Raw genomic sequence first — 24,297 nt, forward strand, 5'->3', positions numbered from 1 at the left:
TTATTTTTCTTTTCTGCTCTAGAACTTTCAAGTATGTGCATAGTTTCCTCAGGTTTACATTTGCACTGAAAGGCTTGTACCTTACCTTTTCGTTGTACTGGTTACAATGACAATAACGGATCTGTATCTGTATAAACTGGAGTGTTTCATTTCTCATTGAAAATGTAGGTCCCTATCTTCTACTGAGGCAAAGTGTCATTTCTGGTGTCCAACCCACACTGTGGTCATTTTCACACCCAGCATCCACATTCACTTAGCAACAACGGCACTTACGCTACCGGTATGTGTATGCTCACATGGGCGTGTCAGTTCTAAATGAGGCGTGGCAGGCACAATATTCCAAATGGTGTTCATAACCTTGCATACGCCTCTCTTGTACACAACCTAAATTTATTGAAAACAACAAAATTGACAAATGCTAAATTTCCACTCTATTGTTTTATGGCTTCACCTCAGGGAGCCTTGGTGGCTGCTGTCTGGCTCTTTACAGCAATAAGAGATAACAGATGATTTCATTCAGTTATGCCCACAACACATCCATGATCAATTAAGTGAGTAAATACAACCCCTTTGTGTCTTGCATGTTACTTTTCACTCAGGTTACATTCCATGTACAGTAGTGTTCAGAATAATAGTATTGCTATGTGACTAAAAAGATTAATCCAGGTTTGAGTATATTCCTTATTGTTACATGGAAACAAGTACCAGTAGATTCAGTAGATTCTCACAAATCAAAAAGACCAAGAATTCATGATAGCACACTTCTAAAGCTCTGAAATTGGGCTATTAGTAAAAAAAAAGTAGAAAGGGGTGTTCCACAATAATAGTAGTGTGGCATTCCGTCAGTGAGTTGTCAGTTTTGTGGAACAAACAGGTGTGAATCAGGTGTCCCCTATTTAAAGATGAAGCCAGAACTGTTGAACATGCTTTTCTCTTTGAAAGCCTGAGGAAAATGGGACGTTCAAGACATTGTTCAGGAGAACAGCGTAGTTTGATTAAAAAGTTGATTGGAGAGGGGAAAACTTATACACAGGTGCAAAAAATTATAGGCTGTTCATCTACAATGATCTCCAATGCTTTAAAATGGACAAAAAAAAAAAAAAAACCAGAGACGCGTGTAAGAAAATGGAAACAACCATCAAAATGGATAGAAGAATAACCAGAATGGCAAAGGCTCACCCATTGATCAGCTCCAGGATGATCAAAGACAGTCTGGAGTTACCTGTAAGTGCTGTGACAGTTAGAAGACGCCTGTGTGAAGCTAATTTATTTGCAAGAATCACCCTGCAAAGTCCCTTGTTAAATAAAGACGTGCAGAAGAGGTTACAATTTTGCCAAAGAACACATCAACTGACCTAAAGAGAAATGGAGGAATATTTGTGGACTGATGAGAGTAACAAATTGTTCTTTTGGGTCCAAGGGCTGCAGACAGTTTTGTGCGACGACCCCCAAACTCTGAATTCAAGCCACAGTCACAGTGAAGACCGTGAAGCATGGTGGTGCAAGCATCATGATATGGGCATGTTTCTCATACTATGGTGTTGGGCCTATATATCACATACCAGGTATCAGGATCATGTTTGGATATGTCAAATCGTTGAAGAGGTCATGTTGCCTTATGCTGAAGAGGAACTGCCCTTGAAATGGGTGTTTCAACAAGACAATGACCCCAAGCACACTAGTAAACCAGCAAAATCTTGGTTCCACATCCACAAAATTAATGCCTCGCAGATGTGAAGAAATCATGAAAAACTGTGGTTATACAACTAAATACTAGTTAGTGATTTCACAGGATTGCTAACAAAGCAGTTTGAACATAATAGTTTTGAGTTTGTAGCTGTTCAACGGGCAGATGCTACTATATTGTGAACACCCCCTTTCTACTTTTTTTTTACTAATAGCCCAATTCATAGCCTAAGAGTGTGCATATCATGAATGCTTGGTCCTGTTGGATTTGTGAGAATCTACTGAATCTACTGGTACCTTGATTCCCATGTAACAATAAGAAATATACTCAAAACCTGGATTAATCTTTTAGTCACATAGCACTACTATTATTCTGAACACTACTGTATATACCCAAATGGAGTTGGACATGCCCCAAATGCTTTACACTGGACTGTGTGATACAGATGATGATGATGATGATGATGATGTTATATTATATTATTATTATTATATATTATTTTGAGTGAGATGAGATGTTTGACTGAGGTTTGACCAAATTTCCATTTTCTCATCTTTTTATTAGCTGTAAGTGTGTGTGTGTGTGTGGTGTTACTTTTTACCCAATTCCATTGTGATTTACCTGCACATAATCACCACCACGCCCCCTTTAGCACCATCCTGGCATGGCCTCAGCTGAGTGCTCCAGCCTCTGCAGTTACCAACACCTGTTGTAGCCACGGTTTCTAAGGGAGCTGCGCCAGCACCCCGCTGCATCCCCGCCCACTTTATGGATACTCTGCTGGGTGCGCAGTGGCGAGTTATCCCGCCTCATCACCCCCCCACTCTTCTGATCTCTCTTCTTTCTCTCTGCCTTGTTCCTCCCTCTTTGTATTTTACCTCTTGAAGCTTCTGTCCACGACCGAAGGCCCTTAAGTGATCAACTTCAAACAGCGCCATGGCGCAGGTGGACAGATTGCTCACAGCCACATAGGCACACGCACGCTCACCAACAACAAGAGGCAGAGCTGTTGAATGGTGCAGCTGCCTGGGAGATTAAGGCACGTCTCCAATATAAGAGAAAACTGGCAGATTTCATCAAAGACTGCAGTGTTTACAAGAGAACAGGGTGTCCAGATTAAAGATTCAGTCTGCCAGGTTTTGGGATCGTACCGCCTCCTGAGAATGATTGTTTGGGCTTGTTGTCGCTGCCATGGCTGCTAACTACCCACTAATCATTTTCTGGCTAAGAACGTAAGCTCCATGCAAGTAATGTGGCAGTAATTACACAGAAATTCAAGCTGTGATTTTGTGTGTTCCACCTGAATTTCAGCATCGGATGTTAGAGTTGTGTCGGAGCTTGAAATAATCCAAATGTCATCTTTAATTGTCAGTTATTGTGTCTTCTCTCATTGCTCTCTTGCATCTCGACTCCTCTCCTGCACCTGGAAACAGTAAAGTCATGAGCTGACCTCCTCCTTGCATTCTTGGCGTATGGTTTCATCACATTAATTAAGTCTGTAGTGTTCACCTATCACGTCCTCATCTTTGGGCTGGATGACTTGATGAACCGACCAAGTGCTGAGAATTATTACCTTCAATTTACAACTGATTTCTTTATTTTAAGCTCCCCTCAATCACAGAGGCTCTGCTGCTTTCTGGCTACAAGCTCCTTTTAGCTGTTTGATACCAACAACTGTTATTTCAGACCTCTTTTGTAGCACTTGTTACTTTTGCAGCTTTTTCAGTGGGATAAGGATTTGGGCTGGCAGTATGAAGAGTCTGGAGTTGATTCCTGGTCCGTGTCTGTGTCCGGACAAGGCACTCCATCTGCATTGTCCCACTCTACTCCGCTGCAATTCAGGAGCAGCCTTGGCTGGGCAAGTAACCTGTGTCCAACTGGTGTCCCATCCAGGGATAGTCATGGCCTTCGAGCACTTCATGCTGCAGGATCCATGCAAAAGCAGGGGCATCAGCAGGGCTGCATTGGACTTATTTTCTTCTTTTTACTTCATTCCTCATGTGCAGAGAGGATTTGTTCAAAGGAGTTAGCAATACTTTGTGTCAATATGCTATTTTGAGGTACCATCATGATTTATGTATTTATTATTTATTTACTATCCCAGGTCCTGTGTTTTATGTGTTCACAATCTTTTAATCTGTGGAATTTGTAGTCCTCTAAGTCCTTTCTGTTTTCCTCTCATTAAGCACGCTGATTACACAATCCCAGCTGCCGTGGACTGCAAACTACTTTGGATAGCCAGTATTGATTTTGTTGGCCTTTTAATGCCCCAGAGATCAAAATTGTATGCTTTTTTAATAGAACATTCATCAAAGTACATACCTTAAATGATGTTTGAAGCAGTTTGTCTAGCAGAAAAATTATTTTAAAGTGTTCTTGTACTAGACCTTTCTTACGTCATTGGAACCAGATTTCATTTAAATGTATTCCGTGTTGGGCAGCACGGTGGCTTAGTGGTTAGCACTGTTGCCTCACAGCGAGACGGTTATGGGTTCCATTCCTGCCCTGTGTCCTTTCTGTGTGGAGTTTGCATGTTCTCCCTGTGTTTGTGTGGGTTCCCTCCAGGTGCTCTGGCTTCCCCCCACATCCAAATACACACAGGTTTAGCTGGATTGGGAACTTTAAATTGTGTGGCCCTACGACAGACTAGCGTCCTGTCCAGGGTGTACCCCGCCTCAAGCTCTATGATTGCTGGGATAGACTCAGGCCCCCTGCAACCCTTACTTGGACTAAGCGGTGGAGATGAGTGTGTATTCCGTGTTGAGCTAACATGTGGAAACAGGATTTTATGAGTTATAATTGCAATTTGACATTGAAGAGCATTTAAGTGATCTTATTTATTTTGAATTTAAAGAAATAACTAAATAACTAATCCAATTACATTTTTGAGATGTTCCATCTGTATTTATGACTGGCTAAATTATTTACTGAAACTCACACGTCATTCCTAAAATATGCTAATGGGGTCTTTTAGGGACCCATAACACGATGCATGTTTGGAACAGTTCCTGTCATTCCGCTCTAATTGATGTCTGTGTTCACTGGAGTTAATGTTAACATAATATTAACATTGTTTTAATATTAAATTGAAGTGTCAAAAGACCAGTATGCGAAAAAACTAGAATTAAAAAAAGTCACAAGCAGATTTTTGGATGTCAACAAACTTTATGAACAAACTTTCAATTGTCCAACGCTTAAGTGTTGTTAGAAGGAAAGGTGATGTAACACAGTGATAAACATACCACTGTCCCAGCATTTTTGAAATGTGTTGCAGGCATCCATTTCAAAATGAGCAAATATTTGCACAAAAACAATAAAGTTTATCAGTTTGAACATTAAATATCTTGTCTTTGTGGTGTATTCAATTGAATATAGATTGAAGAGGATTTGCAAATAATTGTATTCTGTTTTTATTTACATTTTACACAACACCCCAACTTCAATGGAATGTAGTTGCACTGTTTCTGTGTAGGCTCTCAGTTGTCCAGGTGGTTTCCATAGTAGAGAAGCTGAGTCTTCAACTGGACTGGGTTGCTTGACGCGAGGACGTTTCGCTTCAAATCGCAGAAGCTTCCTCAGCTAAAATTCTTGCTCTGGTGGTCTGACTTCTGTCTTGACTCTTGTAGAGAAGAATAATCAAGAAGTCACAAAAGCTGAAGCTTTAAACCTAACCAGACCCCTGCTACCGAGAGGCAGTCACCAGCCTATAGCAGTCTGCCTCTGCTCAATGTAGTGCAGAGTGTCTAATCTGCACTGATTAGACACCATGATTAGTGCACAGGTGTGCCTTAGACTGCCCACAATAAAAGGCCACTCTGAAAGGTGCAGTTTTATCACACAGCACAATGCCACAGATGTCGCAAGATTTGAGGGAGCGTGCAATTGGCATGCTGACAGCAGGAATGTCAACCAGAGCTGTTGCTCGTGTATTGAATGTTCATGTCCCTACCATAAGCCGTCTCCAAAGGTGTTTCAGAGAATTTGGCAGTACATCCAACCAGCCTCACAACTGCAGACCACGTGTAACCACACCAGCCCAGGACCTCCACATCCAGCATGTTCACCTCCAAGATCGTCTGAGACCAGCCACTCGGACAGCTGCTGAAACAATCGGTTTGCATAACCAAAGAATTTCTGCACAAACTGTCAGAAACCGTCTCAGGGAAGCTCATCTGCATGCTCGTCGTCCTCATCGGGGTCTCGACCTGACTCCAGTTTGTCGTCGTAACCGACTTGAGTGGGCAAATGCTCACATTCGCTGGCGTTTGGCACGTTGGAGAGGTGTTCTCTTCAACTCTATGCGAAGGAGATGTGTTGCACTGCATGAGGCAAATGGTGGTCACACCAGATACTGACTGGTATCCCCCCCCAATAAAACAAAACTGCACCTTTCAGAGTGGCCTTTTATTGTGGGCAGTCTAAGGCACACCTGTGCACTAATCATGGTGTCTAATCAGCATCTTGATATGGCACACCTGTGAGGTGGGATGGATTATCTCAGCAAAGGAGAAGTGCTCACTGTCACAGATTTAGACTGGTTTGTGAACAATATTTGAGGGAAATGGTGATATTGTGTATGTGGAAAAAGTTTTAGATCTTTGAGTTCATCTCATACAAAATGGGAGCAAAACCAAAAGTGTTGCGTTATATTTTTGTTGAGTGTAAAATATTTATATACACACTATTTAGTACTTCTGCCAGGTTTTGCTAATTCCTTACTAGCCAGGCACACATATCAGTCAGTTATGTAGATGGTGAGAGCAATTAATCAAGGGACTCAAGCAGGTAGTTTTGACTTCCATAAGGGAATTAATAAATTAGTAAAATAATCATCTTACGTTCCTAACATGTCTCTCTGTCAAACTTGACTTGTGATGTTTAGTATGAGCAGACAGCAGTCAAATTAACAAACAGAAGCCTGTCACTTTAGAACGTGCAACAAACAAGAACAACTGCATGGAGGTAAATAACATTATATATACTTGTTTGTTTGTTTGTTTGTTTGTTTTGTCTGTGAACAGGGTGCAGGTACAGCTATAAGAGAGCTCCCCCCATACTTTATGGCCCGGGCTGCACGGCTATCCGGCATTGACCCTGACGATGAGAACTACCAGAGGTTTGAGGAGATGCTGGACCACACCCAGTCCACACAGGTGGCATACTATCAGTGTTGTATAAAGTACCGGAAAATCACACTTAAGTAAAAGTACAGATACCCATTAAAAAATGACTTTGATAGAAGTTCAAGTCACCGATTGAAATGCTACTCAAGTAAAAGTCTTAAAGTATCTAGTATTTATTGTACTTAAGTATGACAAGTAATGTACAAGTAAATGTACTCAAGTATTGAAAGTAAAAGTACAAGTAAATGTTAATAATCAAAAACGGACTGATTTTTTTTATATTACAAAGTTTATCTAGGCTTGTAAATGACTGGTTGTATTAGTCAAAATACTGAAAATTGTGCACATCACACAAAAACACTTCGGAAACAAGGTTTCAAACCTAAACGACAGTAGGCTACTCACTAGGTGTTCACAGGAAACATTTATTTATTTCTATATGTATTTATTTATTTTCATTGTTACATGGTTTTATCTTTTCTGTTGTGTTTTGTTTCACTAGGTTCTTTTGTCTCTTTCTCTAAAATTGTATAGTCTATTATTATTGACTATTATTGTCTACTATGTAGACGATTATTGTTGTTGCTATAATATATGAATAAAAATAAATTTAAAAAAATTACAATTTGACTCTTTTACGACAACGAACGCTGAGCCATACAGAAAACAAATCAACACAAACGTGCTGATGCGAACAGCTTAATGCTAACTTTAACATTGAAAACGCCATAGACATGCTAACGCATTAGCATCGGTCCCATTTTTAGTTATAAAATACATTTATCAACTGTTTCAGAAGACCATAACAGGCGGTTTAACATAAAAAATATTAAATATTACTCACAGACATATGCTCTTCAGGGGTTTTAGCGGGGAAAAATTTGGATAAAATGAAATCTAGCAATCAATCCACGAATTGTAGATTGAAGCACTACTTCGACCTGCAAATCACTGCTTCGATTGGTTCAAGGTTCAAAGCAAAGCAAAGCTGCTCTGCAGAAAAGTTGATTACAGACCCACTGCAGGTCTGTAATCAATGTAGAGAAATTATAACTTTCCTGACAATCACCCCCCAAGTGCGCAATTGCAAAAAAGCCTACCGGACATGACTCATGACGAATCGACCTGACTTCGTTGCTGTCACTAGTAATCAGTGGTGTCTCTGGGTGAAAACACAAATTTTTTCGTGTGTGTGTGTTTTGTTGTTTTTTTTTTTTTTTTTTTGTAACGATTAACGGCATGGCGCATAGAAAATGTATCAGAGTAGAAGTATGCAATTAAGGTCGGAAATGTAGTGAAGTACTAAAAGTGAAAGTAAGCTGAATTAAAAAAAACTCAAGTAAAGTACAAAGTCTCCCAAAACGTGCTTAAGTACAGAAGTGAAGTATTTTTACTTTATTACTATACAACACTGCATATTATGACCTTATTATTGTGTTCCACAATAATGTCGTGCTCTATTTGTACTGAGAGGCTGGAATTTTCCGGTTATGTGATCTACCAACTGGAATTCTAACTTGTCAACTCCTTCGAACCCTACATACACTGAGTTCACATTCCAAGATCATGGCTCCAAGCAGCAACAGTGAGGAAAGCTGTATAATGGATTTTTTGTTTGTTTGTTTTATTTGTTTTTAGCACTTCTGTCTTCTTTATGTCCAGTTTAATAAGTCGTGCTCAAAGTACTTAATGGACACGTTGCTACAATATTTTTATGTGTGAAATGCCACATAATGTGTTATCAGCTGGTGCCACTAATACTGGCTAATCTGGCAGATGTTCATAACAACAATAACTGGCTACACTGTGCTAGAAACCAGGCAGTAAATTAAAATTCTAATGTAGCTAATGCAGTATCATTTCTCTTCCATATGGTTTCTTTGGTGGACCAAATATTTTTTGTAGCACTCTATACTTTAAAATCTTGGAAGGGTCCATCTTATTTTCTGACTTGTGGTAGAAACTGTAACCTATTTATCTCAGTATGATGTCATTCCCTGTGTCATGTGACTTACAGCTCCCAAAGAAAATGAAATGCAGCATAAGGGCTGTATCTTTACAGCTGGATGATACATGGTCTAAAGCATGTAGTGCAAATGCATTTGGGGTGTGTCCAACTTTGCATTGTTGTTTACAGGGAGCATAATATGAGCACATATTAGGGCAGAGAATGCATAGGAGCATATTTAGTCACTCATTTAGTTACGTTTGTGTTTTGGGCAAAATGTGAAATAAAGCACAGTGTCATTGTCATCTCCTTAAGAGCTGAGGTGCACTACAACGTGGCGCACTGGTATTTTGACAGCAGTCTCAAGTGAGAGGTTTTCTGGCAAGTTAATGGCTCTTCTAGGACCACATCAATGTATGTGAGCACCTAGCAGCCACCAAAGCTCCCTGAGGTGAAGCAGTGAAGCAGTAAGGTGAAGTTTTGGGTTTTACATTAGTGCTTACTTTTATTTCCTTTAATTGCTGTTTTCAATTCAGTTTTGTTGTGTATACATGCAGAGTGTACGTGCATCCTTAAAGTCTATGTGAAGTATCTGAATATTGTTCCATAAAAATATTATAATACACTGTGCTTGAATTCAGACCAGGTTTTTTTTTCTGCCAGAAAAAAAAACGGTATATATATATATATATATATATATATATATATATATATATATATATATATATATATATATATATATATATATATATATATATATAAGGTATACAAAAAAAATGAGGTGGGCTTCATAGATAATTGGCAAAGCTTCTGGGGAAAACCTGGTCTTGTTAGGAGAGACGGCATCCATCCCACTTTGGATGGAGCAGCTCTCATTTCTAGAAATATGGCCAATTTTATTAAATCCTCCAAACCGTGACTATCCAGGGTTGGGACCAGGAAGCAGAGTTGTAGTCTTACACACCTCTCTGCAGCTTCTCTCCCCCTGCCATCCCCTCATTACCCCATCCCCGTAGAGACGGTGCCTGCTCCCAGACCACCAATAACCAGTAAAAATCTATTTAAGCATAAAAATTCAAAAAGAAAAAATTATATAGCACCTTCAACTGCACCACAGACTAAAACAGTTAAATGTGGTCTATTAAACATTAGGTCTCTCTCTTCTAAGTCCCTGTTAGTAAATGATATAATAATTGATCAACATATTGATTTATTCTGCCTTACAGAAACCTGGTTACAGCAGGATGAATATGTTAGTTTAAATGAGTCAACACCCCCGAGTCACACTAACTGCCAGAATGCTTGTAGCACGGGCCGAGGCGGAGGATTAGCAGCAATCTTCCATTCCAGCTTATTAATTAATCAAAAACCCATACAGAGCTTTAATTCATTTGAAAGCTTGACTGTTAGTCTTGTCCATCCAAATTGGAAGTCCCAAAAACCAGTTTTATTTGTTATTATCTATCGTCCACTTGGTCGTTACTGTGAGTTTCTCTGTGAATTTTCAGACCTTTTGTCTGACTTAGTGCTTAGCTCAGATAAGATTATAGTGGGCGATTTTAACATCCACACAGATGCTGAGAATGACAGCCTCAACACTGCATTTAATCTATTATTAGACTCAACTGGCTTTGTTCAAAATGTAAATGAGTCCACCCACCACTTTAATCATATCTTAGATCTTGTTCTGACTTATGGCATAGAAATTGAAGACTTAACAGTATTCCCTGAAAACTCCCTTCTGTCTGATCATTTCTTAATAACATTTACATTTACTCTGATGGACTACCCAGCAGTGGGGAATAAGTGTCCTTACACTAGAAGTCTTTCAGAAAGCGCTGTAACTAGGTTTAAGGATATGATTCCTTCTTTATGTTCTCTAATGCCATATACCAACACAGTGCAGAGTAGCTACCTAAACTCTGTGAGTGAGATAGAGTATCTCGTCAGTAGTTTTACATCCTCATTGAAGACAACTTTGGATGCTGTAGCTCCTCTGAAAAAGAGAGCCTTAAATCAGAAGTGCTTGACTCCATGGTATAACTCACAAACTCGCAGCTTAAAGCAGATAACTCGTAAGTTGGAGAGGAAATGGCGTCTCACTGATTTAGAAGATCTTCACTTAGCCTGGAAAAAGAGTCTGTTGCTCTATAAAAAAGCCCTCCGTAAAGCTAGGACATCTTACTACTCATCACTAATTGAAGAAAATAAGAACAACCCAGGTTTCTTTTCAGCACTGTAGCCAGGGCTGACAAGAGTCAGAGCTCTATTGAGCCGAGTATTCCTTTAACTTTAATCGTAATGACTTCATGACTTTCTTTGCTATAAAAATTTAACTATTAGAGAAGAATTACTCATAACCATCCCAAAGACATATCGTTATCTTTGGCTGCTTTCAGTGATGCCGGTATTTGGTTAGACTCTTTCTCTCCATATGTTCTGTCTGAGTTATTTTCATTAGTTACTCTCCTCCAAACCATCAACATGTCTATTAGACCCCATTCCTACCAGGCTGCTCAAGGAAGCCCTACATTAATTAATGACTCGATCTTAAATATGATCCAATCTATCTTTATTAGTTGGCTATGTACCACAGGCTTTTAAGGGTGGCAGTAATTAAACCATTACTTAAAAAGCCATCACTTGACCCAGCTATCTTAGCTAATTATAGGCCAATCTCCAACCTTCCTTTTCTCTCAAAAAATTCTTGAAATGGTAGTTGTAAAACAGCTAACTGATCATCTGCAGAGGAATGGTTTATTTGAAGAGTTTCAGTCAGGTTTTTAGAATTCATCATAGTACAGAAACAGCATTAGTGAAGGTTACAAATGATCTTCTTATGGCCTCAGACAGTGGACTCATGTCTGTGCTTGTTCTGTTAGACCTCAGTGCTGCTTTTGATACTGTTGACCATAAAATTTTATTACAGAGATTAGAGCATGCCATAGGTATTAAAGGCACTGCGCTGCGGTGGTTTGAATCATATTTATCTAATAGATTACAATTTGTTCATGTAAATGAGGAATCTTCTTCACAGACTAAGGTTAATTATGGAGTTCCACAAGGTTCTGTGCTAGGACTTTATACATGTTTCTATTAGGCAGTATTATTAGACGGCATTGCTTAAATTTTCATTGTTACGCAGATGATACCCAGCTTTATCTATCCATGAAGCCAGAGGACACACACCAATTAGCTAAACTGCAGGATTGTCTTACAGACATAAAGACATGGATGACCTCTAATTTCCTGCTTTTAAACTCAGATAAAACTGAAGTTATTGTACTTGGTCCCACAAATCTTAGAAACATGGTGTCTAACCAGATCCTTACTCTGGATGGCATTACCCTGACCTCTAGTAATACTGTGAGAAATCTTGGAGTCATTTTTGATCAGGATGCCTTAATCATTAGTGATTGATCTCTGCTCCCCTCCACAGCATGTCTTTTTCCTGGTTCTCTCCCTCAGCCCCAACCAGTCCCAGCAGAAGACTGCCCCTCCCTGAGCCTTGTTCTGCTGGAGGTTTCTTCCTGTTAAAAGGGAGTTTTTCCTTCCCACTGTCGCCAAGTGCTTGCTCACAGGGGGTCGTTTTGACCGTTGGGGTTTTTCCGTAATTATTGTATGGCCTTGCCTTACACTATAAAGCGCCTTGGGGCAACTGTTTGTTGTGATTTGGCGCTATATAAATAAAATTGATTTGATTTGATATCAAAAATGGTTTATCAAATCTCAGTCACATGGGGTGTGCAGCCAGTACATTCTGAGTGCCGGTCCCAAGCCCGGATAAATGAGTAGAGTTGTGTCAGGAAAGGCATCTGGCGTAAAACAAGCCAAAATAACCATGCAGAGTACAAATCAAATTTCCATACCAGATCTGTCAAGGACCGGGTTAAGAACAACCGCCATGGTGCCATTGCCCAACAGGGTGCCAGCTGAAATTGAGCTACTGCTGATGTTGTGTGGGCCGCTGAAGAGGAGGTACTGCTGGCCCACCACCAGAAGGCGCCCTGCCTGAAGTGCGGGCTTCAGGCACGAGAGGGCGCTGCCGCCTCAGGAACAAGCCGTGGTGACAGCTGTCACCCATCATCCGTGACAGCTGTCACTAATCATCACATCTGGTATAAAAGCAGGAAGACACCTCCACCAAACTGCCGAGATATCATCTTCATCTGGAGGTAATACTCTCAGCCTTTTGTGATTTATAAATCTGTTATTGTGAGTGTTTGCAGGAGAACCGGTCATTTTTGCGGAGGCTGTGCAAGACGGCGCTCCTTTTCATCTGAGACCGCTGCAACGTGTTTAGTGAGAGGTGGAGGTGGCATTCCCACCATTGTTACTGGGTGTTCACACACCCACCCTTTGACTGTCTTTTGCTTTCTGCCAGCAGTACCAGATCCGACACGCCGGGAAGGTGGCCACCTGGGGACTCCGGGACTTGGCGGCTCCAGTATTCCTCGGGTTCAGGTGGCGGTGGAAATCGTGTGGTTCCGGTTCGTTTCCAGCCGGGCGTCTCCTATCGTCGAGCCTGCCCACACGACACCTTTATTAATCGACTGTTGCACATTCTGAATCTGCTGTGTTTGGTTGTGACATTCACAACAGTAAAGTGTTATAATTTGACTCCTTCCATTGTCCGTTCATTTACGCCCCCTGTGTGGGTCCGTGTCACTACACTTTCCAACAGCTGAGGGAAGAAGAAGAGGAGAATGTGTCTAGAGACAGTGGGAGAAGAGGACAACTAGAATGGTGGAAGTGAGAGTCGGAACTTTGAATGTTGGTAGTATGACTAGTAAAGGGAGAGAGCTTGACATAATGGAGAAGAGAAAGGTAGACATATTCTGTGTACAAGAGACCAAGTGGAAGGTAAGTAAGAGCACGAGCATAAGTGGTGGGTTCAGGTTATTGTATCATGATGTGGATAGGAAGAGAAATGGTGTTGGGGTAATTTTAAAGGAAGAGTATGTTAATAGTGTGTTGGAGGTTAAGCGAGTGTCTGATGAGTGTGAAGTTGAAAATTTGAAGGGGTGATGATGAATGTCATCAGTGCATATGCCCCACAGGTAGGTTGTGAGATGAAGGAGAAAGATTTCTGGAGTGAGTTAGATGAGGTGGTGGAGAGTGTGCCCAAGCATGAAAGAGTGGTGATAGGAGCGGACTTCAGTGGGCATGTAGAGAACAAAGGGCAGGAATGTGGAAGAGCAGATGGTTGTTGATTTTGCAAAAAGGATGGAAATGGCTGTGGTGAATATCTACTTTAGAAATAGGGAGGAGCACAGGGTGACTTGTAAGAGTTTAGGACTGTGCACACAGGTGGACTACATTCTTTGTAGGAGATGCAAGCCAAAAGAAATTGGAGACTGTAAGGTGTGGCAGAAGAGAGTGTAGCTAGACTGTGTCAGATGGTGGTTTGTAGGATTACTTTAGAGGTGAAGAAGAGGAAGAGAGTCAGAGCTCAACAAAGGATCAGATGGTGGAAGCTGAAGGAGGAAGACTTATGTGAAATTCAGTGAACAAGTGAGACAGGCACTGGATGGAGGGAAAAGCAGTGTTGGACAACTGAAAAAGTACTGCAGATGTGGCGAGGGAGATAGCTAGGAAGGTACTGATGTGATGTCTGGACAGTGGAAGGAAGACAAGGACACTTGGTGGTTGAATGAAGATGTTCAGGAAAGCATAAAGAGAAAGAGGTTGGCAAAAAAAAGTATTGGCATAGTCAGAGAGATGACAAAAGTAGACAGGAGTATATGGAGATGTGGTGTAAGACAAAAAGAGAAGTGGCAAAATCTAAGGAAAAGGCATATTGTGAGCTGTACAAGAAGTTGAATAGTAAGGAAGGAGAAAAGAACTTGTACCTATTGGCCAGACAAAGGGACAGAACTGGAAAGGATGTGCAGCAGGTTAGGGTGATAAAGGACGTAAATGGTAATGTGCTGACAAGTAAGGAGAGTGTGTTGAGAAGATGGAGGGAATATTTTGAGGAGCTGATGAATGAAGAAAACGAGAGAAAGAAAAAGCTGGACGATATGGAAGTGCAAGAGATTAGTAAGGAAGAAGTGAGGGCTGCTATAAAGAGGATTCAGAATGGGAAAAAAAAAGGCAGTTGGTCCAGATGACATTCCAATGGAGGCATGGAAATGTCTAGGAGAGATGGCAATGGAGTTTCTAACCAGATTGTCTAATAAAATCTTGGAAAGTGGGAGGATGCCTGAGGAGTGGAGACGAAGTGTGCTGTTTCCTATTTTTAAGAACAAGGGTGATGTGCAGAGTTGCAGTAATTATAGAAGCATTAAGTTGATCAGCCATGCACTGCATGAAGTTATGGGAAATAGTGGTTAGGCTTAGAACACTGATGCATATCTGTTAGCAGCAATAGGGTTTTTTGCCAAGAAAGAGGACTACAGATGCAATGTTTGCTCTGAGAGTATTGATGAAGAAGTATACAGAAGGCCAGAAGGAGTTACATTGTGTGTTTGTGGATTTAGAGAAATTCTTCATTTGCTAGTAATTTATTATCATCACTCTGATACATTTGAGAACAAAAGGAATGTTGATGAAGTGCAGATATTATACCCAAATTTTCTAAATAGTATGTAATAGTAATTAGTATGGCATCAATGGAAATTAAGGTACATAGGTATAGTAAGTTCGTTCGGCTGCTCCCTTGTTTTTGCTCAGGGTCACCACAGCGGATCAGAGGTGCATGTTGATTTGGCACAAGTTTTATGCTGGATGCCCTTCTGACACAACTCCACATTACATGGAGTGTGAACCGGGAACCTTCTGCACTGAAACCAAGTGCACAAACCACTTGGCCACCACCCCTGCCAACTATGTTGTTTTCAAATATCAGTTCAAACTTGTCATTGTATAGTATCTTCAAGTCACTCGGCTGATAACGTCAAACTGATCAAATTAGTTCTATTGGTTGAAATCACATCAGTGGAATCCACTGAAAATTTGTACAATTTAAAAAATTTGCAATTTTGGTTCAGACCAGATCTCAATGAAGAACTAAAGTTTTGTGATGCTCTGTGCAAAAAATAATCAAATGTATCTAATGGAGACCATTTCGGCTGCGTAACACAGCTGTGACTAAGAGAACAGTGATGATGCATATCAGGAAAATGTTTTGACACCATTTCAGGCCCTCCGCATTGAAATCCTTTATTAAAAATGAAAAGGGGGGGGGGGGGTCTCATATCAAACAGCCCTGCAAATGTTTCAACAAAGCTTCACACTGGCTGTAAATATTTATTTTTCCACCCTTGTGCGATTATGAATGGATGAGGAATGTGGTTTGGTCTGGCCTTCATGTGACTGGCGAGTACATTCGGTCCCCAACAATACGCACTGCACAGTCAGACACGTTACCTACATGTTAATTGTTTGTTGATTAATCATAATCAGACTGTCTTACCCTTTCCAAATACACCAGTGCCAATACCAGCGTGTTACGGAGCAAATCCCCTGGTTTCTGTTAGGATATCCCAGGAATCTGTTTGCTCTGTACGTTTCTCATTTCAGCGTGCGTATAGGATTAGTCAGTCAGCAACAGTAGCTGAGCTGTAAATCTTTCAGCACAGGCCTCCTGTCTGTGAAACATGGAAAGAAAATCTTAATGCAGAATTTATTTCATTAAACTCCCATAAACTTCACATAAAATTAGAAATGTCTTTTACATGTTGTTCCAAACTTGTATCCCTACATGTGTTTCCACCTAAAAATTGTCGAACATTTTACAGCCAGATTTTGGGGTCAGGCCTGAGAAGTAAATCAGTACTTTCAACTTCCACAGAAGTATAAAACAAAATTGTAACATGATTTTTATACTTTGGCGGAAACCCAGCTTAACTCTCATCTCTGTAACAGCCATCAAATAATTGTCTTCCCAGTTTTATGCTTTCTTTAAATACCCTGTGCCATTCAAAAATGTTCCAGACTGTGGGAAAAAAAATTCAACCTGCCAATTATAAGCCAGATCATCTGTACAATTTTTAAACTGAATATATTTTTTAAATTGAAATATATACACACAGTACTGTGTAAAAGTTTTAGGCATCCCAGAATTAGTATAACAGTAGCATTTGATGCCTGTCCCTCTAATCCCTATTGGCCTGTCAACACAGAAATCAGTTCCAACAAATGTGAGCTATATTTTTATTACATAATACTTTAAGTCGCATTTTCCTAAAATAGTTGTGGTCCTTCAACTTTGTTCCAGCTTTGGTGCAACTTATATACCAAAAAGTCACATGTAAATAGAACCCAGTTGTCATATTGATTATCATTAAAGTTTAAATTTATCACATATTTCAATTTTTGATGAATATTTATCAGGTTTTTATAATGTTTAATGCTTTTATGATGCATTAAATGTGCCTAAAACATTTGCACAGTACTGTGTGTGTGTGTGTGTGTGTGTGTGTAGAGATAGATAGATAAATCAATGGTTTTCCTATTGGGATCTGAGGATCATGTTGTGTATCTGTGAGGATTATTTGGGTCACCAGAAACTGGAACAATTTATTTTATTTTATAGTAAGATAACAACAATAGTAGTAGTAGTTGTAGTAGTAGTAAAATATATAAAATCTAAACTTACAAATTTAAAAATATAATAAAATATAATAAATAAGTAATAATGCATACAAAAATAATTAGAAGATATATGATTTTGATGTTTAATGTTTAAAGTGATCTCACAGTGTGCATACAGTAGTTTTATTTTTAAAGGTTAAAGTGCAGTTAATCTTTTCTAAAAGGTTTCCATCTGTTTCTGAAGGAGGCCTTCAAATGACAAACACACGAGTAAGTGCACAGTGAAACACTTTTCCTTGACATTTTCTGAGAATCTCAACATCAACAGTTGCATCGCTTCTTATGTGACTAAACTCTGACCTATGCTGACCTGTTTGTAGCCACAGTTAAGCAAATAATGTAAAGACATTGACACTATAGAAACGTTCCCCTAAATTATATATATATATATATATATATATATATATTATTTTTTTTTTTTTTTTTTTTTTTTTTTTTTTTGGAAAAACATTTAAGTTGTGTATGATGTTCCAACAGGATGAAGTAGTCACTAAGAGGTATATACACCTGGGTCCTTATTATAAATGAGGTTTATACAAAAAAAACATCAGTACATTTTTCCCCACACATGAACTGGAATTTATCGAGGAAGAAAGTTCGTAGTTCATGCATTCTTACCATGTGTGCACACATTTTCCAGAGGAAGTCAAGCACAATATGGTGAAGTGGAAATTAAAATAATGCCAGACTGAATTTAATGTCAAATAAAGCAGCCAGTATGGCAAAACATTAAAATAATATTTCTCACTGGATGTATGTGTAATTTACCATTCACAAAGTGCATCGTAAATAATTGTGTATTAAATTTGATCAGACATGTAGGTTAGGTGAACTGGTGATTCGAAATTGACTGTAGGTGTGTGTGAACGTGTTTATTTGTCTTTATGTGGCCCTGCGACAGACTAGCGTCCTGTCCAGGGTGAACCCCACCTCACACTCTATGACTGCTGGAATAGGCTCCAGCCCCCCGTGAACCCTTAATTGGAGTAAACGGGTATAGAAAATGGATGATTGTAGCACCCATGTGTTACATGCAACTTGAATCGCTTTCTTACTTTTCTGTTCATTGACCTTTTGTGTGTTTGTGAAATTCTAGAACTGAAGCCGTCAAGGAACCAAATGAAACAGATTTTTTTTTCTCTCCACCTCACTGATGACTCTTAAGTTCACTTTCAGTAAAACTGCGCTTCTTCTGCACTACTGTTTTTTTTCCTTCCTGTGTTGTTTTCCATGGGAGAACGGGTTCAGCTTTACAGCGCCAGGCACAGAGCGGTTTTATATGCAAATGATTATTAAGGTGTGTCTACATCCATTTATGGCTAAAGATGGTAGTGGAATGCATTCTTGTGAGATTTATAAAGGAGAACCTTTCATACACACTGCTTTATATGCACATTTCTGACTTGGTGCGAACACTGTTTTAGTCAGAAATGAGGCCCCTTATGTGGATTAGCAAAACTTGCATGGGGACATCTAAGAAATTATTTTGTGACAAAATGAGCCTTTGCATAAAAAAACCGAACCATCCAGAACACCTGATATTTTCTTCTGTTTTCTTGTCATTTCATCATGATTCCTTCAGTTTGATCTATATTTCACTTGCTGACACACTGTTCATGATGTCCTGAAGTGTTCTTTGTTGTTCTTTGACATTATTGAGTAACAGGTACTGGTGTTGCCGACCCAAACAGCCCCCCTAAAAATTGGTCTGCCCTGCCTTTACTGCGCATGTTCACCGATTATCACCTCGTTTCTGCTTCAAACTGCCTCCAGTCATCATCTGTCTCAGCAAGAGATATCTGAAGCTTTTGTACAAGAATCATTTCACATAAATTCAGCATTATTTCATCATAAAAGACAGATGAAGGGATCAGAGCGCCACAGCTACATGAGCAGCTTGGTGATGTGTTCACTGCGCATCGGTCATTTTCAAGCGTCACAGAGTTTCGCCTCATTTCTAATTAAAATGGCCTCGTTTTTGCTTAAAACTGACTTTAGAATGATTTAAGAGGTTTTACCTTCATCATCTGATGGTTAATAATCATATTCATCTATTTGATTGCTTTGGGTGTAGAGACTCAGACTCAGACGAGCTACTGTCTACGAGCTACTGGTGGACCGATTTTTAGGGGGCGGACGTTTGGCATGGGACACCAGTACAGACACCGACCTTACTTGTGCTGCATTTATGGCAAATTATGGCAAATTTCACATCAGCTACTTTTTTCCTATTATCCATTTAAATGAACTATAAACAAGCACACATACACCAAAGTGACTTTTTGAGACACTGATTCTGAAAGAGATTTGGGCTGTGACTTAAAAAAAATGGGCAGAGTGACGCCATCTGCTGTAAGATCCTTTATTATGGATGGGGACCCTGAATGGAGCCCCCCCAATCAGACTGCACCCGTGACATGTTGAGTTCTGACATCACCCGGCCGACGGATAATCTGGCGCTTTTCACTGACACTGTGAGAAAAACAGCAAAGACAGCAGAAGGGTGAGACAAACAGCTGGTGTCGGGAGGAGCAGGTTTCGTAAAGATGATCATCACAATTCTGAAGAGCTCTCGTGTGTCCTTCCCAAACAAACATCGTGACGCAGAAAGAGCATCATCGTCTGTTTGTCTCTCATCCATGTGAAGGCAGGTTATGCTGCTGCTGCTGCTGCTGCTGTTCTCATGTGCTGCTTCACTCTCCCTCTCTCTCTTTTTCTTTCTTTTTCAGTCCAGCTCTTCCTTTGCTCTTATTCGTTCTCACACCCTCCTTTCGCCTCCTTCTGTGCATTGCTCTCATGTTATCTGCCAGCCTTAATGTGTGTGTTCTTGTAATTGGACAGCATCTGCAGGCAGGTTGCTTGCACCAGCGAGGACCTGCTGCCACATATGGAAACATTTGTCGTCTCATCAGGGCTTTTCCTATAATTGGGATGTTCTCGAAGTTCCCTCTTTCATCTGAGAGGACCCTGCACTCGCTCTCTCTCTCTCTCTCTCTCTCTCTCTCTCTCTCTTTCTCTCTCTAGTTTTTCACCACATGAGCTTTAAACCTTCTGGGATGGACACTGAGGCGGTCACCCACTTTGGACTTTTTACTTAAAGCTGAAAATCAACAGAGTAGACCAAAGTGGAAACAAACTCCAGTGGGACTGGACTGGACAAATTGTGGCATCGTTGGACCGGAACGTGAACTCTCCACCGGCTCCTGCCTCTGTGTGCGCACGCACACACACACACAGACACACAGACACCACCCTATGACAGCGGCTCTGGATTAAGATGCTGATTTTGATGTGTTCCCCCCCACTTGCACTCCAGTCATACAAGTTTCTAGATGCCAGCAGCTTGACTTAAACCCGTCGGCATGTCTCCCAGCCTGCACGTGCCAACTTCCGGCCACAAGTGCATGTGACGCAGAGCGGTGCCCACCCCCCCACCCCCCCATTCATTCAACAGAGCTATTCAAGAATAATGAAGTCATGCCTTTCCTAACGGCTCCAGACACTGATGTCATGAATATCAGCTTTTTCCTCCCTCTTAAATCTTGAGCTTAGTACGACAACATTTGGCGTGCCAGAGAGGAATCCTCAGTATGAACAGAAATCATCTCCTCCATGGATCAAGTCCATCACTACGTGTAACACGATAACTAAGTCATTTCCTGCCCTCCACACCTGGCACAGAATGGGTTAATAGGCTGTGAATTCTTGATAGCCAACTTCCAGGATCATATCTCCTGTAAGTCAAATCAGGGCCATCTGTGCTGGGCGTATGCCTACCCCCCCCCCCCCCCCCCCCCCCCCCGCCTACTGCACTAAAGGCTCTCTGTGCTGTGGTTTGCCCGGCCCCGTCACGTGACTTCTCTGAAAAGTGCCCCCTCCTTCCTCCTCCCTCTTTATTTCCAGTAAACTGTTTGAAAGGAGGGGGGTGACTCAGAGTAAAACCAGCTTCCCTTTAACCACAGCTTGTTAAAGAATTTGTCAACGTGGACTCAGGGGTGCATTGGGCTGTGTGTGTGTGTGTGTGTGTGTGTGTGTGTGCATGTGTGCTTAAAGATTTGAATCCGTTATCTTTTTTTTTTCTTTTTTTTTTCTTGAAAGAGGACTGCAGCTCCTATTGCGTCAGGAGTTCTTAATCCCTTCACTTCCTGTGCCACAGCGAGCATGCGAGGCCTTGACGGAACTCTGTGAGAAGAACTTTAGCCATCTTCAAATTGTTGGGGGGGGTTCTGGGCTGCTCTGGAGATGTGTGTCATCTGTGTGAAAAAGCTTCATTGAGAAAAAAAGAAAAAAGAAAACAGAGAAGAAAATGTGCGTGGGTGTTGACTTTTGTATAGGCTATGCATAGATTTTTCCTTGTCTGACACTTTATTTTTCCACATGGAGCAGAGCGCCTCGTCGATGCCTGTTTTTTGTCCGTCTTTGAACTTTGTACCCTGTCAACACGACCAGAGACGACTGTAAAACAAAAATATTTGCTCTGCCAACTTATTTGGCAGAGAAAATCCACTTTCTTTGTGGGAGAATCTCCTTGGCTGCTTTTCAGCAAATCTAAAATAAAGTCGTATCTCATCTTACAGTGATGCCTTTTCAGTGTCAGCCATAAAAGAGTAGAAAACACCAACACATGTTGTATTTCATTCACTGTATTCCTCTTTAAGTGACTACATCTCATCCAGGCTCGTTATAATTCATTCTTAGACTCTTAAATATAAATAATCAGTTGTACACACACACACACACACACACACACACACACACACACACACACACACACACACACACACACACACACACACAGTTAAAGTAAATAAATACAGTCAGGCCTATAAGTATTTGGACAGTCACACAATTTTTGTAATTTTCCTTCTGTGTGCCACCACAGTGGAGCTGAAATGTTGCTTTTAGTCAAAGGATTTAACAAATATATCCTTTTAACCCAGCACAGTCTCACAAGTTTTTTTTGTCCTCCCGTCACGAAATGATTAAAATTTTTGTGACAGGGTTTTTTTTTTTAAACTTACTATTACTAATGCTACCCCTACTCCCAACCCTAACCTTAACTATAACTTAACCCTACTCCTTCCCCTAACCATAACTCCCCCCCCCCCCCCCCCCCCCCCCCCACCGCATCACTTTAAATTTTGTGCAGCCATTATGGAATGTACTTTACAACCCCAACTCCAATGAAGTTGGGACGTTGTGTAAAATGTAAATAAAAACAGAATACAATGATTTTCAAATCAAAAAAGTTGAGACAGTGGTATGTTTCCCACTGTGTTACATCACCTTTCCTTCTAACAACACTCAATAAGCGTTTGGGAACTGAAGACACTAATTGTTGAAGCTTTGTAGGTGGAATTCTTTCCCATTCTTGATCTTGATCTTGAGCTTGATCTATGACTTCAGTTGTTCAACAGTCCTGGGTCTCCTTTGTCGTATTTTGCACTTCATAATGCGTCACACATTTTCAATAGGTGACAGGTCTGGACTGCAGGCAGGTCAGTCTAGTACCTGCACTCTTTTACTGCGAAGCCACGCTGTTGTAACACGTGCAGAATGTGGCTTGGCATTGTCTTGCTGAAATAAGCAGGGACGTCCCTGAAAAAGACGTTGCTTGGATGGCAGCATGTGTTGCACCAAAACCTGGATGCACCTTTCAGCATTAATGGTGCCATCACAGATGTGTAAGTTGTCCATGCCATGGGCACTAACACACCGCCATACCATCACAGATGCTGGCTTTTGAACTTTGCGCTGGTAACAATCTGGATGGTCTTTTTCCTCTTTTGTCCAGAGGACATGATGTCCATGATTTCCAAAAACAGTTTGAAATGTGGACTCATCAGACCACAGCACACTTTTCCACTTTGTGTCTGTCCATTTCAAATGAGCTCAGGCCCAGAGAAGGCGGCGGCGTTTCCAGATGTTGTTGATATTTGGCTTTCACTTTGCAAGGTAGAGTTTTAACTTGCACTTGTAGATGTAGCGATGAACTGTGTTAACTGACAATGGTTTTCTGAAGTGTTCCTGAGCCCATGCAGTAAGATCCTTTACACAATGATGTTGGTTTTTAATGCAGTGCCGCCTGAGTGATTGATTGTCACGGGCATTCAGTGTTGGTTTTCAGCCTTGCCACTTACATGTAGAAAGTTCTCGAGATTCTCTGAATCTTCTGATTATATTATGGACTGTAGATGATGGAATCCCTAAATTCCTTGCAACTGAACATTGAGAAACATTGTTCTTAAACTGTTAGACTATTTTTTCATGCAGTTGTTCACAAAGTGGTGATCCTTGCCCCATCTTTGCTTGTGAACGGCTGAGCCTTTTGGGGATGCTCCTTTTATAGCCAATCATGACACTTAACAATTAGTGTTCTCAGTTCCCAAACGCTTATTTAGTGTTGTTAGAAGGAAAGGTGATGTAACACAGTGGTAAACATACCACTGTCCCAGCTTTTTTGAAACGTGTTGCAGGCATCCATTTCAAAATGAGCAAATATTTGCACAAAAACAATAACGTTTATCAGTTTGAACATTAAATATTTTGTCTTTGTGGTGTATTCAATTGAATATAGGTTGAAGAGGTTTTGCAAATCATTGAATTCTGTTTTATTTACATTTCATGCAACGTCCCTACTTCATTGGAATTGGGGTTGTATATCTATATATACTCAACAAAAATATAAACGCAACACTTTTGGTTTTGCTCCCATTTTGTATGAGACAAACTCAAAGATCTAAAACTTTTTCCACATACACAATATCACCATTTCCCTCAAATATTGTTCACAAACCAGTCGAAATCTGTGATAGTGAGCACTTCTCCTTCGCTGAGATAATCCATCCCACCTCACAGGTGTGCCATATCAAGATGCTGATTAGACACCATGATTAGTGCACAGGTGTGCCTTAGACTGCCCACAATAAAAGGCCACTCTG

The 24,297-nt window shown here is 40.5% G+C and overlaps 1 protein-coding gene across 1 annotated transcript in view; it reads left to right on the forward strand.

Moving 5' to 3' along the window:
* Window positions 1–24,297, forward strand: part of LOC117518003 (vacuole membrane protein 1-like) — a 256,471-nt gene that overhangs the window by 157,911 nt on the left and 74,263 nt on the right. Inside the window, exon 8 of the mRNA XM_034179118.1 lies at window positions 6,709–6,840. Within this exon, the coding sequence (XP_034035009.1) occupies window positions 6,709–6,840 (132 nt within the window). The remainder of the gene's footprint in view (window positions 1–6,708; window positions 6,841–24,297) is intronic.

The sequence above is a fragment of the Thalassophryne amazonica genome, chromosome 9 (assembly GCF_902500255.1).
Source record: "Thalassophryne amazonica chromosome 9, fThaAma1.1, whole genome shotgun sequence".
NCBI classification, from domain to species: Eukaryota; Metazoa; Chordata; class Actinopteri; order Batrachoidiformes; family Batrachoididae; genus Thalassophryne; species Thalassophryne amazonica.